This window comes from Oncorhynchus masou, chromosome 24, assembly GCF_036934945.1.
Source record: "Oncorhynchus masou masou isolate Uvic2021 chromosome 24, UVic_Omas_1.1, whole genome shotgun sequence".
Lineage (NCBI taxonomy): Eukaryota > Metazoa > Chordata > Actinopteri > Salmoniformes > Salmonidae > Oncorhynchus > Oncorhynchus masou.
Genome location: NC_088235.1, coordinates 31,664,937 through 31,679,310, shown reverse-complemented (window position 1 = coordinate 31,679,310; position 14,374 = coordinate 31,664,937). Strand labels below are relative to the sequence as shown.

The 14,374-nt window shown below is 47.0% G+C and overlaps 1 protein-coding gene across 4 annotated transcripts in view; it reads right to left on the bottom strand.

Moving 5' to 3' along the window:
- Window positions 1-14,374, bottom strand: part of LOC135512050 (disks large homolog 5-like) — a 137,191-nt gene that overhangs the window by 20,603 nt on the left and 102,214 nt on the right. For all 4 annotated transcript variants that reach the window (XM_064933658.1, XM_064933659.1, XM_064933656.1 and 1 more), the window contains exons 19-26: window positions 9,182-9,625; window positions 6,755-7,705; window positions 6,392-6,512; window positions 5,940-6,087; window positions 5,618-5,745; window positions 4,951-5,037; window positions 4,478-4,655; window positions 682-844 (exon numbers count right to left, since the gene is read on the bottom strand). In XM_064933658.1, coding sequence (XP_064789730.1) covers window positions 682-844; window positions 4,478-4,655; window positions 4,951-5,037; window positions 5,618-5,745; window positions 5,940-6,087; window positions 6,392-6,512; window positions 6,755-7,705; window positions 9,182-9,625 — 2,220 coding nt within the window. The remainder of the gene's footprint in view (window positions 1-681; window positions 845-4,477; window positions 4,656-4,950; window positions 5,038-5,617; window positions 5,746-5,939; window positions 6,088-6,391; window positions 6,513-6,754; window positions 7,706-9,181; window positions 9,626-14,374) is intronic.

Sequence of the window (14,374 nt, the reverse complement as noted above, 5' to 3'; positions counted from 1 at the left end):
GCGATTTAAATGGTACAATGAGGGGCCTCCCGGGTGGCCCCTTAACCCGTACGGGAGTTGTAGCGATGAGACAAGATAGTAGCTACTAACAATTGTATACCACGAAATTGGGGAGAAAAAGGGGGCAAAATAAATAAAATATTTTTTTTTAATAAAAAAAAAATGGTACAATGATGCTGTACACAATGAATTGCTTGTTTTGTCACATAAACTGAAATTAGGCAAACATAATAGAATTTTAACAACCAGGTAATGGCAGGGTGATTTCTGCCATTGATGATTCTGCTTGTGGGATGATAACCACCCCTCTGAGTGACGCTGAAGGAATAGTGTGGGGGGGGGGGGGGTGCAGCCTGCCAATTTAACAACAAGAGCCGCTCCGGCTTTCGTTGACCAATAGGAAGACAACCATCGTTATGCAATTTTATGTGGGACCAAAAACATGTTTTCTTTTTTTAACATTGTGAAAGCCATCATTCAAACATTTCATTATTACTGCAGATATATAGCTGACACTCTTATCCAGAGCGACTAACAGTAGTGAGAGCATACATTTTCATACTGGTCCCCTGTGGGAATTTAACCAACAACCCTGGCGTTGCAAGCGTCATTCAAGTCCAATGATCTACTAACTGAGCTTACACGGGACTATGACCCAAAAAGTAGGTGAGGAAAACATACCTCCAGCAGTTGGTCCCCGTACTCCAGCCGTGCTTGGTGCGCAATGCTTCCTGCCGTCACCTTGGACACAAACACACCCCCATTCTCCCCACTCACTATGGAGATGCCCAGCGGTTCTGCCCCCTTCTGTACCGTCACGTTACGGGGCTCCTCCAGATAGGGCCTTTTAGGAGACCAACAGAAAGAAGAACATTACAAAACCTAATACTGACTTAGCGTCATACTGTAATGACACCACACACACACACACACACACAAAACCCATCCCGTTAAAACATCATCAAGGAAAAAGTTGTTTTACTTTGGCACAATTTTGAAATAATACTAAATATCAAAGGCCAATGTAAATGAGTAAATGATAAGGGAAAGTACTGACTAGCCTGAATGTGAATGCCTCCTTCTGTTAAAGCATATTACGACACAGATATAAGCTGTGCATACAAAGGCTGTTCCAGCCAGGCTCCAGATCATGTTCCAATCATGCGATCAGACAAAATTCAACAGCATTGTCATGCAATTTTAAGGAACTAGTGAAAAGCACTGAAGACACTTTAAAGGAATATAATGTGTCTTTTCTCTTATGTTATAGCTTAGTCTCAACATCTCACTAAGGACTTCTCAAATGCAAAGGATTAGCGTTGCAAAATTCCAGGAAGTTTCAAAGTGGCACAAAATACTTTTTGGAATTCATGGGAATTTACATAGAATTTACAATTCGGGGAGTTTAAGCACACTGATTGCTTTTCCCCTTATTCTTATATGCTTCCTGTCTTCAATTGAGCCATATTACTTAAAGCATTACAAATAAAACAGTCAGGTACTTTAACAATGTTAGAAAAATCAAGGCACAAGAGGCACCCATTTCTGCGTGCCTGACTAGTGTAGAACAAACCTCAAGCTCCGTAATGAGGAGAACCTTGGCCTAACAGCCAGAGGCAGGCGGAGAAAGGATCTGTTATAGAACAGATATCTAGAGCAGAGATGAGGAGGGAGGGAAGAGAGATGGGAGAGTGAGGAAAGAGGGAAAGAGAGAAGAGAAGGAAAATACAGGGTAAGAGAGAAGAGAAGGAAAATACAGGGAAAGAGAGAAGAGAAGGAAAATACAGGGAAAGAGAGAAGAGAAGGAAAATACAGGGAAAGAGAGGGAAAGAAAATCACACAGAGAGGGTGAAGAGAGGGAAGAGGGTGCGAAGAGGGACAGAAGGTGAAGAGAGGGAAAGAGGGCGAGAAGAGGGACAGACGGCGAGGAGAGGGACAGAGGGCAAAGAGAGGGACAGAGGGTGAAGAGAGGGACAGAGGGTGAAGAGAGGGACAGAGGGCGAAGAGAGGGACAGAGGGTGAAGAGAGGGAAGAGGGTGCGAAGAGGGACAGAAGGTGAAGAGAGGGAAAGAGGGCGAGAAGAGGGACAGACGGCGAGGAGAGGGACAGAGGGCAAAGAGAGGGACAGAGGGTGAAGAGAGGGACAGAGGGCGAAGAGAGGGACAGAGGGCGAAGAGAGGGAAGAGGGTGCGAAGAGGGACAGAAGGTGAAGAGAGGGAAAGAGGGCGAGAAGAGGGACAGACGGCGAGGAGAGGGACAGAGGGCGAAGAGAGGGACAGAGGGAGGGACAGAGGGTGAAGAGAGGGACAGACAGAGGGTGAGGAGAGGGACAGAGGGTGAGGAGAGGGACAGAGTGTGAGGAGAGGGACAGAGGGTGAGGAGAGGGACAGAGGGCGAGGAGAGACAGAGGATGAGAGAGGGACAGAGGGTGAGAGGGACAGAGGAGGGGACAGAGGGACAGAGGGGACAGAGGAGAGAGGACAGGACAGAGGGTGAGGAGAGGGACAGAGGGTGAGGAGAGGGACAGAGGGTGAGGAGAGGGACAGAGGGTGAGGAGAGGGACAGAGGGTGAGGAGAGGGACAGAGGGTGAGGAGAGGGACAGAGATGAGGAGTGGGACAGAGGGTGAGGAGAGGGACAGAGGGTGAGGAGAGGGACAGAGGGTGAGGAGAGGGACAGAGGGTGAGGAGAGGGACAGAGGGTGAGGAGAGGGACAGAGAGTGAGGAGAGGGACAGAGGGTGAGGAGAGGGACAGAGGGTGAGAGAGGGAGAGGGACAGAGGGTGAGGAGAGGGACAGAGGGTGAGAGGGACAGAGGGACAGAGGGACAGAGGGTGAGGAGAGGGACAGAGAGTGAGGAGAGGGACAGAGGGTGAGGAGAGGGACAGAGGGTGAGGAGAGGGACAGAGGGTGAAGAGAGTGACAGAGGGTGAGGAGAGGGACAGAGGGAAAGGGGAAGAGAGGGAAGATAAGAAAAAGAGGGGAAGACGGAAAAAGAGTGACGAGGCAAAGGAGGGAAAGCAAGAAAGGGAAAGGGAGCGAATAGAAAATCCCAGAAATGAGAGGATGGATGTCAGGCAGGTTCAGAGAGCTCCAGATAGACAAGGGGAAGGGAAGACAGTTTACAGATATAATTATAGAAGATGGAGCCACAAACGACGTGGGACACAGCTTCCAGACAGTGTTGTTTACTTCACCACTAACACTACGATCAGCATCAACTCACAGACAGACAGACAAGAGACAAAGACAAACAGAAGAGAGACTGATGGGATGTACAGGTATATTTCAACATGTTCCATTGACTAAGTGATGGGGATGGTACCTCAAAGCAGGTGTGTGTGTGTGTGTGTGTGTGTGTGTTAGAGTCTTGCATCGGATCGGAAAGGTCTTCAATCAAAATATATAGATTTTTTACAAACCCAGGAGCTTGTTGTGTTGCGAATTCCATTCTGTGAGTGGTGAGGCAGGCAGTAGGCTACCGGCCACCCAGTGAGAGAGTGTAGAGCAGGTACTGTCTCTTTGTGTGGTGCTGAAACATTCTAATTCGTCCACGTGCAGAGCTATGTTCCGTCCCGCCACCACACGTGACAATACATTGTTAAGTTTTCTTTCCCTAGCTAGCCTAGCTCACTTGGAAATGGTTAATGTAACCAGAGAAATAAGAAGATGGTGTATTCCACCATTATAAACTATCGTGGAAACAGGTGCTGGCAAGTGAAATCCCTGGTTAGGAAGGATTTTGGAGTCACTGTAGGCAAGGAGAGCACCCCGGTAGATAGATAGCTTACATAGCCTGCAAAACGTGCCCAGAAGGTATTTGTTGACAATAATTCTGTTAATTATCAGTTTGTTCATTTAGACCATACGCAGATCATATAAAGTTTAAACCGATGCAGATGGTGAAAGTTTGATTATAGCCAACTAAATGCATGTATTTTTGTAGGCTATATTCGATTCTGGGAATTGTTCATTTAAGTTTCAATGACACTATTTGATTATCTGAAAACATTCAATGTAGAGGTATTGTTTTGTATATCGGCTATAGGCTTTCATTAGGTGAGAAGGCTAATTAGAGGTCGATTTGATTTGTCAATGTGCTGCATCGCATTACGAAGAAAAGAAAATATTGGTTTCCTTTAGTTCAAATGTTGAATAGACATGCAGACAAATTCATTAATGCAGGGAAGGGGAATGATAGCCTACTACTCTGGAGTCATAAAAACAATTAAATAAATGTACATTATTTTGCGGGTCAGGGATCAGCTCTCGGAACAATGCTATGCGGGTGGGTCGGGTTGCAGAGAAAAATCTGTCCTGCTGTGAGGTATCGGGAGGGGCTCGGAATTGATGTAGCCGGCAGGAGGCAGGTGTGGCTCCAAAAAACTGACCCATGTAGGACTCTAGTGTGCTGATGCGCGCACATGTGTGGCTGTGTGTGTGCTTTCGCGCTGTGTGTTTGTGTGTGCATGTTTGCACCTGTCCTTCCGTCGGTCCCCTATTAAGGCAGGGCTGGCTGATATCCTGGGCTGGGTGGCGCTGGTGGAGATAGAGCTCTGTGATTGGCTGCTGGCAAAGGACGCTGTCTCTAGATTGGCAGGGGACATGGGAGGAGTGGAGTGGGACAGGGAGCTGCACTCTGAGTGGGACAAGGACCCTGGTGGGGGGAAGGCGAGAGGAGGGTGACATGGTGGAAGAAAGGAGAGGGAGGAGAAACTAAGTTACTCATAGGTTATTACTGTGTTGTAATCCATTTGCCCATGTACTTTCTAGGTAAATAAATTCTACTTTTGTTACCACATAGTTGATGGGCACAGAAAAAAAGAATTGAATCCCTTCAAATACATTCATAAACATCTACTCATTACGTACATTCATAATTCAATAAGCTCATAATGTTGGAGGAGTGTAAATATGGAACCTTGTAGCAGCAGGAGACATAAACAACCTACCTCTATCAGACCCTGCAACAGACCGTGGGTATCGAGTAGGGGGGATTTTAATGCGCTCGTGCCGGAAATGTAAATTACCAGAGGAACCTGTCAAGATCATAAACAGATGGAGGTGAGTTACCAGTAGTAACATACAGACAAACAGTAATAACAACCTCTATCTTAGAGGGGTAAGACAAGTGGATGTTAATATCATTCATGCCATGAAAGACCATAAACTGATTATAACAATAGTAAAAGCACTACATGTATGATCCTGTGTGGCTCAGTTGGTAGATGCATGCAATGCCAGGGTTGTGGGTTCGAATCCCACGGGGACGAGTAAAAAACAAAGTTTCAAATGTATCCACTCACCTCTAAGTGGCTCTGGATCAGAGCGTCTGCTAAATGACTCAAATGTATCCACTCACCTCTAAGTGGCTCTGGATCAGAGCGTCTGCTAAATGACTCAAATGTATCCACTCACCTCTAAGTGGCTCTGGATCAGAGCGTCTGCTAAATGACTAAAATGTATCCACTCACCTCTAAGTGGCTCTGGATCAGAGCGTCTGCTAAATGACTCAAATGTATCCACTCACCTCTAAGTGGCTCTGGATCAGAGCGTCTGCTAAATGACTCAAATGTATTTTATTTGTTCATTCATTTGTTCATTTGTTCGTTCACTGACCCAGTCTGGTACTGGAGGGCAGGGAGTTGGTGCTGTGTGGTGTCTGGCTACAGGGTGATGAATCTGACGTTAAGTCACCAGACCGCTGTTGGCTCAAATCCAGGCTCAGACGACCTTGGTGCTGGGGACTATTGGAGAAGAACACAGTCATCAGATTCATGCAGCCAATTATGACATATCTATGTTGAGCTATATTGTAAGATCTAGACCATTAAGTACATTGTTGACATTAAGTTTATGTTTGAATTACTGCCTTCTAATCATGGACTGATTCAGACCTGGAATACCTGGAAATGGCTTGGCATTGAGGATGGGTATCTACCTGGGGTGAGAGTGTGAGTGGTTGTCTGAGGTAGGTGCAGGAGGACAGTTGTGGTTTGTGTGAACGTCATGGCTCCAGGCAGTATAGACTGGGTTCCTCATCACAGCGGTGACAGCAGGACACGGGGCTAGACCTCTGTGTCCGGGGTCTGGATGACCAAAAACAAGGACATTTACATTTTAGTCATGAAGCAGACACTCTTTTTCAGCTCTTATAAGTTAGACGCAATAAGGTTAAAAAAAAGACATGATCACAATCATCACAATTCAAAAGAGACGCTACCTGTTAAATCAGGGCCAGTAAGAGTTAAGAAAACAGGAAATGAAAGAGATCAGGTGCAATATCACACCTGTACTGAAACACAGTGTAGAAAACAAGATAAGAAGATGCATCTTTAATGAGATAATCTAATATACAATTACTTGTTCAGATAGTTGCAACAGGAGACTTACGTGCAGTCATGGTGCTGCTGTATCCTGGTGGTACCAAAGGCATGCTGTAACGATGAGAGCGCATGGGAGAGAAACGCACCAAGTCCACCGGCTCTGGAGACGCCTCGTCATTAGAGAAACTCTGGACGCACAGTAAAGACGGACAGGAACTATCAGCTCTAGTAACACACACTGACACGACATGCAGCGTATGGAAAACACAGAGGAGTTTATTGCATAGTGAATATTTGTTGCGTGTAATGGCAAATCAATAAGAATATCAACATCGTACCAAAAGGAAACTTGGAAAGTTTGGCTAAGCACAGCCACAGGTCTCAATTAATTAATCAACCAAACAACCAATCAATCAGAAATGTTAATTACCTGGATAGGGATGTGGATGTGTAGAGGGGTCATGTTCCGGCGTAACGCAGGGGCTGATTTGGGACGGTACCTTCTCCTGTCCCTGTCCAGCTCCTCCCCCCTCTGCCTGCTTACATCCTCATCACATGACTTCCTGGAACTGATTATTGGCTGCATCCCCTCTCCAGGAGGGTCTATGTAGTAATTGTCCCCGTCTCTGCCTCGATTTCCACTGTCTCTGTCCCTCTCTCTGTCTCTTTCCCCATCTCTGTCCCTTTCCCTATCTCCGTCTCTGTCTCGACCCTCCAGCCCCCCCCCCTCCTGTTGTTTGCCCACCAGGGGTAGGCCACCTGGGGCCTGGCCCGGGGGGGTTGGAGGGGTGCCTGTCCCTGTGGTGATGGTGGAGTCCGAGGCAGAGCTGATCTGCTGGCGGTGTTTGAACCTGAACGAATCGCTCCTCTGAGGTGGGGTGGGAGGGGTCTGCCCTATCCCCACCCGTGGCCCCACCTCAGACTGAGGGTCCTGCGGGGAGTGTTTTGATAGCTGGGACAAGGAGAGGTAGTCCAGTTTGGAGGACGCCTCGGGCCGTTTGAAGGTGTCTGCGTCGAAGATGGACTTCCTCTGCTTGGGCTTCTTATAGATGGAGAGCTGGGCACACTCGAGGATGGACGCGCCCACCAAGATTTTAGGCCAGGTGCCTCCGCTCGGCTTCTCTCTCTCTGGAGTAGTGGTGTGTCCTTCCTCTCCTCCTCTGTCTCCTCCTCTGTCTCCGTCTCCTCCTCTGTCTCTGTCACCTCCTCTGTCTCTGTCACCTCCTCTGTCTCTGTCTCCTCCTCTGTCTCTGTCTTTGTCTCCTCCTCTGTCTCTGTCTTTGTCTCCTCCTCTGTCTCTGTCTCCTCCTCTGTCTCTGTCTCCTCCTCTGTCTCTGTCTCCTCCTCTGTCTCTGTCTCCTCCTCTGTCCAGCAGCGTGCTCTAAATAGAATATAACCCCAGGGTGGAAATTGATATGTTACGGTCTTAAACACATAACAACATTACAGCACACATTAAAAACAATAACGTTCAGGAGCTATTAAGAAAAAAAACTACTTGACATGCATCCATTCTTCCCCCTACCTCCACATCCCTCCAACCATCCACCCATTCCTCCCCATCCCTCCACAACCCTCCATCTATCCATCCATTCCTCCCTCTCCCTCCACATCCCTCCATCCATTCCTCCCCCTCCCTCCATCGATTCCTCCCACTCCCTCCACATCCCTCCAACCATCCATCCATTCCTCCCCCTCCCTCCACATCCCTCCATCTATCCATCCATTCTTCCCCCTACCTCCACATCCCTCCAACCATCCACCCATTCCTCCCCCTCCCCCCACAACCCTCCATCTATCCATCCATTCCTCCCCCTCCCTCCATCCATTCCTCCCCCTCCCTCCCTCCAACCATCCATCCATTCCTCCCCCTCCCTCCACAAACCTCCATCTATCCATCCATTCCTCCCCCTCCCTCCATCCATTTCTCTCCCTCCCTCCACATCCCTCCAACCATCCACCCATATCTCTCCCTCCCTCCACATCCCTCCATCTATCCATCAATTCCTCCCTCCACATCCCTCCATCCATTCCTCCCCCTCCATCTATCCATCCATTCTTCCTCCACATCTCTCCAACCATCCATCCATTCCTCCCCCTCCCTCCAACCATCCATCCATTCCTCCCCCTCCCTCCACATCTCTCCATCTATCCATCCATTCCTCCCCCTCCAACCATGCATCCATTCTTCCCCTTCCCTCCACATCCCTCCAACCATCCATCCATTCTTCCCCTTCCCTCCACATCCCTCCAACCATCCATCCATTCCTCCCCTTCCCTCCACATCCCTCCATCTATCCATCCATTCCTCCCCCTCCCTCCATCTATCTATCCATTCCTCCCCCCTCCAACCATCCATCCATTCCTCCCCCTCCCTCCACATCCCTCCATCTATCCATCCATTCCTACCCCCTCCAACCATCCATCCATTCTTCCCCTTCCCTCCACATCCCTCCAACCATCCATCCATTCTTCCCCTTCCCTCCACATCCCTCCAACCATCCATTCCTCCCCTTCCCTCAACATCCCTCCATCTATCCATCCATTCCTCCCCCCTCCAACCATCCATCCATTCCTCCACATCCCTCCATCTATCTATCCATTCCTCCCCCCTCCAACCATCCATCCATTCCTCCCCCTCCCTCCAACCATCCATCCATTCCTCCCCCTCCCTCCACATCCCTCCATCTATCCATCCATTCCTCCCCCTTCCAACCATCCATCCATTCTTCCCCTTCCCTCCACATCCCTCCATCCATTCCTCCCCTTCCCTCCATCTATCCATCCATTCCTCCCCCCTCCAACCATCCATCCATTCCTCCCCCTCCCTCCACCCACCCATCCTTCCAAGACCAACCTGCAGGGTGATACAGTCGGAGGCCACAGGGGTGAAGGTGAGAGGTCGTCTGCTGTGTGACTCCCCTCTCCTGTAGCAGTAATCCTGGTGGGGCTCTGGGGACCCCAATGGCCCTGAACTAACTGGGCTGTGCTGCAGACAGCTCCCCCTGTGGGATAGAGAGCGGGAGTACATGGAGCTACTGGAAAACGGCTTGTGCTGGCAGATGGAGCCACCTCTACTGTTGTTGTCTACTGCTACAACGTTGCTATGACTCCTGTCTTTGTTGGGATGGTTGTGTCTCTCTCCTCCACTGGAGCCAATATCAGGGCAGAACATGTCTGTCTGGGTAGAGCTGTTGTTGTTCTTGGAGTTCCGGGAGTGCCAAGAGTGGAGCGAGCGGCAGTTGGATGTCTTCTCTGAGGCGTCTCTCAGGTTTTCAAAGATACTCTGGCCGGAGCAACTCTGAGGGAGCAAACAAGTGGTCACTCATTTCCACTCAGGTTGTTCATAGTGCTGAAATTTGTGACCCAGGAAACATTTACAGAGCATTCAGAAAGAATTCATACCCCTTGACTTAATCCACATTTTGAGGTGTTACAGCCTGAATTCAAAATGGATTTCTCTCCCATCTACACACAACACCCCATAATGAACTCTGGCGGCAGGTAGCCCAGTAATTAGAAGTGTTGGGCCAGTAGCCGAAAGGTCGCTGGCTCAAATCCCAGAGTCAACTAGATGAAACCGATTGATGTGCCCTTAGGCAAGGCACTTAATCCTAATTGCTCCAGGGTTGCCATCAATAATGGCTGATCCCTGGCACTGACCCCTCTCACTGTGGGATTTGCAAAAAAACATGTGAAATAGGACAAATGTAAGCCCCACCTAATTACCTTGTAATAACAAAGTGAAAACATGTTTTTATACATTTTCACAAATGTATTGAAAATGTCTTACAGTAATATTTAATTTACATAAGTATTCACACCAATGAGCCAATACTTTGTAGAAGCAACTTTGGCGGCGATTACATCTTTGAGTCGTCTTGGGTATGTCTGTATCAGCTCTGCACATCTGGATTTGGGGATTTTCTCCCATTCTTCCTTGCAGATTTTCTCAAGCGCTGTTAAGTTAGATGGGGAGCAGCAGTGAACAGCAATCTTCAAGTCTTTCCACAGAGGTTCAATATGATTCAAGTCTGGGCTTTGGCTGCGCCACTCAAGGACTTTCACATTCTTATTCAGAAACCATTTCAGCTTTGCTTTGGCTGTATGCTTGGGGTCATTGTCCTGTTGGAACGTAAATCTTTGCCCCCGAGTGCAAGGTCATTTTCACTCTGAAGCAGGTTTTCATCAAGGATTTTCCTGTATTTGGCTCCATTGTTCTTTCTATCCTTACCAGTCTCCCAGTCCCTGTCGCTGAAAAGCATCCCCATAGCATGCTGCTGCCACCACCATACTTCATGGTAGGAATGGTGTTAGCGCTTTACATTCAGACCAAAGAGTACAATTTGTGTCTCATCAGACCACAGAATATTTTGTCTTATGCACTCAGACATTCACGTGCCTTTCTGAAAACTCCAGGCGTGCTGTCATGTTGCCTTTTTCTTAGCACCAGAAATGAAGGCTCCAGAAATGGTTTTATAACCTTCACCAGATATATGACTCATCACAATTATATCTCAGAGATCTACGCACAGTTCCTTGGACTTCATGGTATAGTTTCAGCTCTGACATAAACTGCTAACTGTGGGACCTTATACATACAGGTGTGTTTATTTCTAAATCATGTCCAAACAATTGAATTGGTCACAGGTGGAGACGAGTCGAGTTGGAGCGACATCTCAAGGATGATCATAGATGCACCTGAGCTCAATTTAGAGTGTCATAGCAAAGGGGTGTGAATACTTATGCAAAACACTTTGTCGTTATGGGGTATTGTGTGTAGATGTTGTACCCCGAAAAACTAAAAACATTTCTCATAAGAAACTAGCTCCCTGGTACACAGAAAATACCCAAGCTCTGAGCAAGCTTCCAGAAAATTGGAACGGAAATGGCGTCACACCAAACTGGAAGTCTTCTGACTAGCTTGGAAAGACAGTACCGTGCAGTACCAAAGAGCCCTTGCTGCTGCTCGATCATCCTATTTTCTAACTTAATTGAGGACAATAAGAACAATCCGAAATTCCTTTTTGATACTGTCGCAAAGCTAACTAAAAAGCAGCATTCCCCAAGAGAGGATGGCTTTCACTTCAGCAGTGATAAATTCATGAAATTCTTTGAGGAAAAGATCATGATTATTAGAAAGCAAATTACGGACTCCTTTTTAAATCTGCATATTCCTTCAAAGCTCAGTTGTCCTGAGTCTGCACAACTCTGCCAGGACCTAGGATCAAGAGAGACGATCAAGTGTTTTAGTACTATATCTCTTGACACAATGATGAAAATAATCATGGCCTCTGAACCTTCAAGCTGCATACTGGACCCTATTCCAACTAAACTACTGAAAGAGCTGCTTCCTGTGCTTGGTCCTCCTATGTTGAACATAATAAAAGGCTCTCTATCCACCGGATGTGTACCAAACTCACTAAAAGTGGCAGTAATAAAGCCTCTCTTGAAAAAGCCAAACCTTGACCCAGAAAATATAAAAAACTATCGGCCTATATCAAATTTTCCATTCCTCTCAAAAATTTTAGAAAAGGCTGTTGCGCAGCAACTCACTGCCTTCCTGAAGACAAACAATGTATATGAAATGCTTCAGTCTGGTTTTAGACCCCATCATAGCACTGAGACTGCACTTGTGAAGGTGGTAAATTACATTTTAATTGCATCAAACCGAGGCTCTGCATCTATCCTTGTGTTCCTAGACCTTAGTGCTGCTTTTGATACCATCGATCACCACATTCTTTTGGAGATTGGAAACCCAAATTGGTCTACACGGACAAGTTCTGGCCTGGTTTAGATCTTATCTGTCGGAAAGATATCAGTTTGTCTCTGTGAATGGTGTGTCCTCTGACAAATCAACTGTAAATTTCGGTGTTACTCAAGGTTCCGTTTTAGGACCACTATTGTTTTCACTATATATTTTACCTCTTGGGGATGTCATTCGAAAACATAATGTTAACTTTCAGTGCTATGCGGATGACACACAGCTGTACCTTTCAATGAAACATGGTGAAGCCCCAAAATTGCCCTCTCTAGAAGCATGTGTTTCAGACATAAGGAAGTGGATGGCTGCAAACTTTCTACTTTTAAACTCGGACAAAACAGAGATGCTTGTTCTAGGTCCCAAGAAACAAAGAGATCTTCTGTTGAATCTGACAATTAATCTTAATGGTTGTACAGTCGTCTCAAATAAAACTGTGAAGGACCTCGGCGTTACTCTGGACCCTGCTCTCTCTTTTGAAGAACATATCAAGACCATTTCAAGGACAGCTTTTTACCATCTACGTAATATTGCAAAAATCAGAAACTTTCTGTCCAAAAATGATGCAGAAAAATTAATCCATGCTTTTGTCACTTCTAGATTAGACTACTGCAATGCTCTACTTTCCGGCTACCCGGATAAAGCACTAAATAAACTTCAGTTAGTGCTAAATACGGCTGCTAGAATCCTGACTAGAACCAAAAAATGTGATCATATTACTCCAGTGCTAGCCTCCCTACACTGGCTTCCTGTCAAAGCAAGGGCTGATTTCAAGGTTTTACTGCTAACCTACAAAGCATTACATGGGCTTGCTCCTACCTATCTTTCTGATTTGGTCCTGCCGTACATACCTACACGTACGCTACGGTCACAAGACGCAGGCCTCCTAATTGTCCCTAGAATTTCTAAGCAAACAGCTGGAGGCAGTTCCTATTGAGCTCCATTTTTATGGAACGGTCTGTCTACCCATGTCAGAGACGCAAACTCAGTCTCAATCTTTAAGTCTTTACTGAAGACTCATCTCTTCAGTGGGTCATATGATTGAGTGTAGTCTGGCCCAGGAGTGGGAAGGTGAACGGAAAGGCTCTGGAGCAACGAACCGCCCTTGCTGTCTCTGCCTGGCCGGTTCCCCTCTTTCCACTGGCATTCTCTGCCTCCCACTCCCACTGTCACTTGAGTGGGTTGAGTCACTGATGTGATCTTCCTGTCTGGGTTGGCGCCCTCCCTTGGGTTGTGCCGTGGCGGAGATCTTTGTGGGCTATACTCGGCCTTGTCTCAGGATGGTAAGTTGGTGGTTGACGATATCCCTCTAGTGGTGTGGGGGCTGTGCTTTGGCAAAGTGGGTGGGGTTATATCCTTCCTGTTTGGCCCTGTCCGGGGGTGTCCTCAGATGGGGCCACAGTGTTTCCTGACCCCTCCTGTCTCAGCCTCCAGTATTTATGCTGCAGTAGTTTATGTGTCGGGGGGCTAGGGTCAGTTTGTTATATCTGGAGTACTTCTCCTGTCCTATTCGGTGTCCTGAGTGAATTTAAATGTGCTCTCTCTAATTCTCTCTTTCTCTCTCTCTCTCGGAGGACCTGAGCCCTTGGACCATGCCTCAGGACTACCTGACATGATGACTCCTTGCTGTCCCCAGTCCACCTGGCTGTGCTGCTGTACCAGTTTCAACTGTTCTGCCTTATTATTAATGGACAATGCTAGTCATTTATGAACATTTGAACATCTTGGCCATGTTCTGTTATAATCTCCACCCAGCACAGCCAGAAGAGGACTGGCCACCCCACATAGCCTGGTTCTTCTCTAGGTTTCTTCCTTGGTTTTGGCCTTTCTAGGGTGTTTTTCCTAGCCACCGTGCTTCTACACCGGCATTGCTTGCTGTTTGGGGTTTTAGGCTGGGTTTCTGTACAGCACTTTGAGATATCAGCTGATGCACGAAGGGCTATATAAATACATTTGATTTGATTTGATTTGAGATGGGTGAGAAAAAACAAGGGGAATGAATACTTTCTGAAGGCACTAACTGTTTAAAGAAAATAGAGGAAACATTCATGATTATTACTTTCCGATTACTGGCAGGTAGAGTCCATGCCAATACGGGTTACTATAACTTAATACCTCAGCTTAATAGACTAAATAAACTTTGTAATTATATGAACCAACCAGCGCCAATACAATAATATATTTCACATTTTGTCAGCCCCCATTACCAGCTCAAGATATTCATTCCACAGCTCATGCTAACATCTATCTATCCATTGGCTACAGCATTGATAACAAAGCCAGTAGATG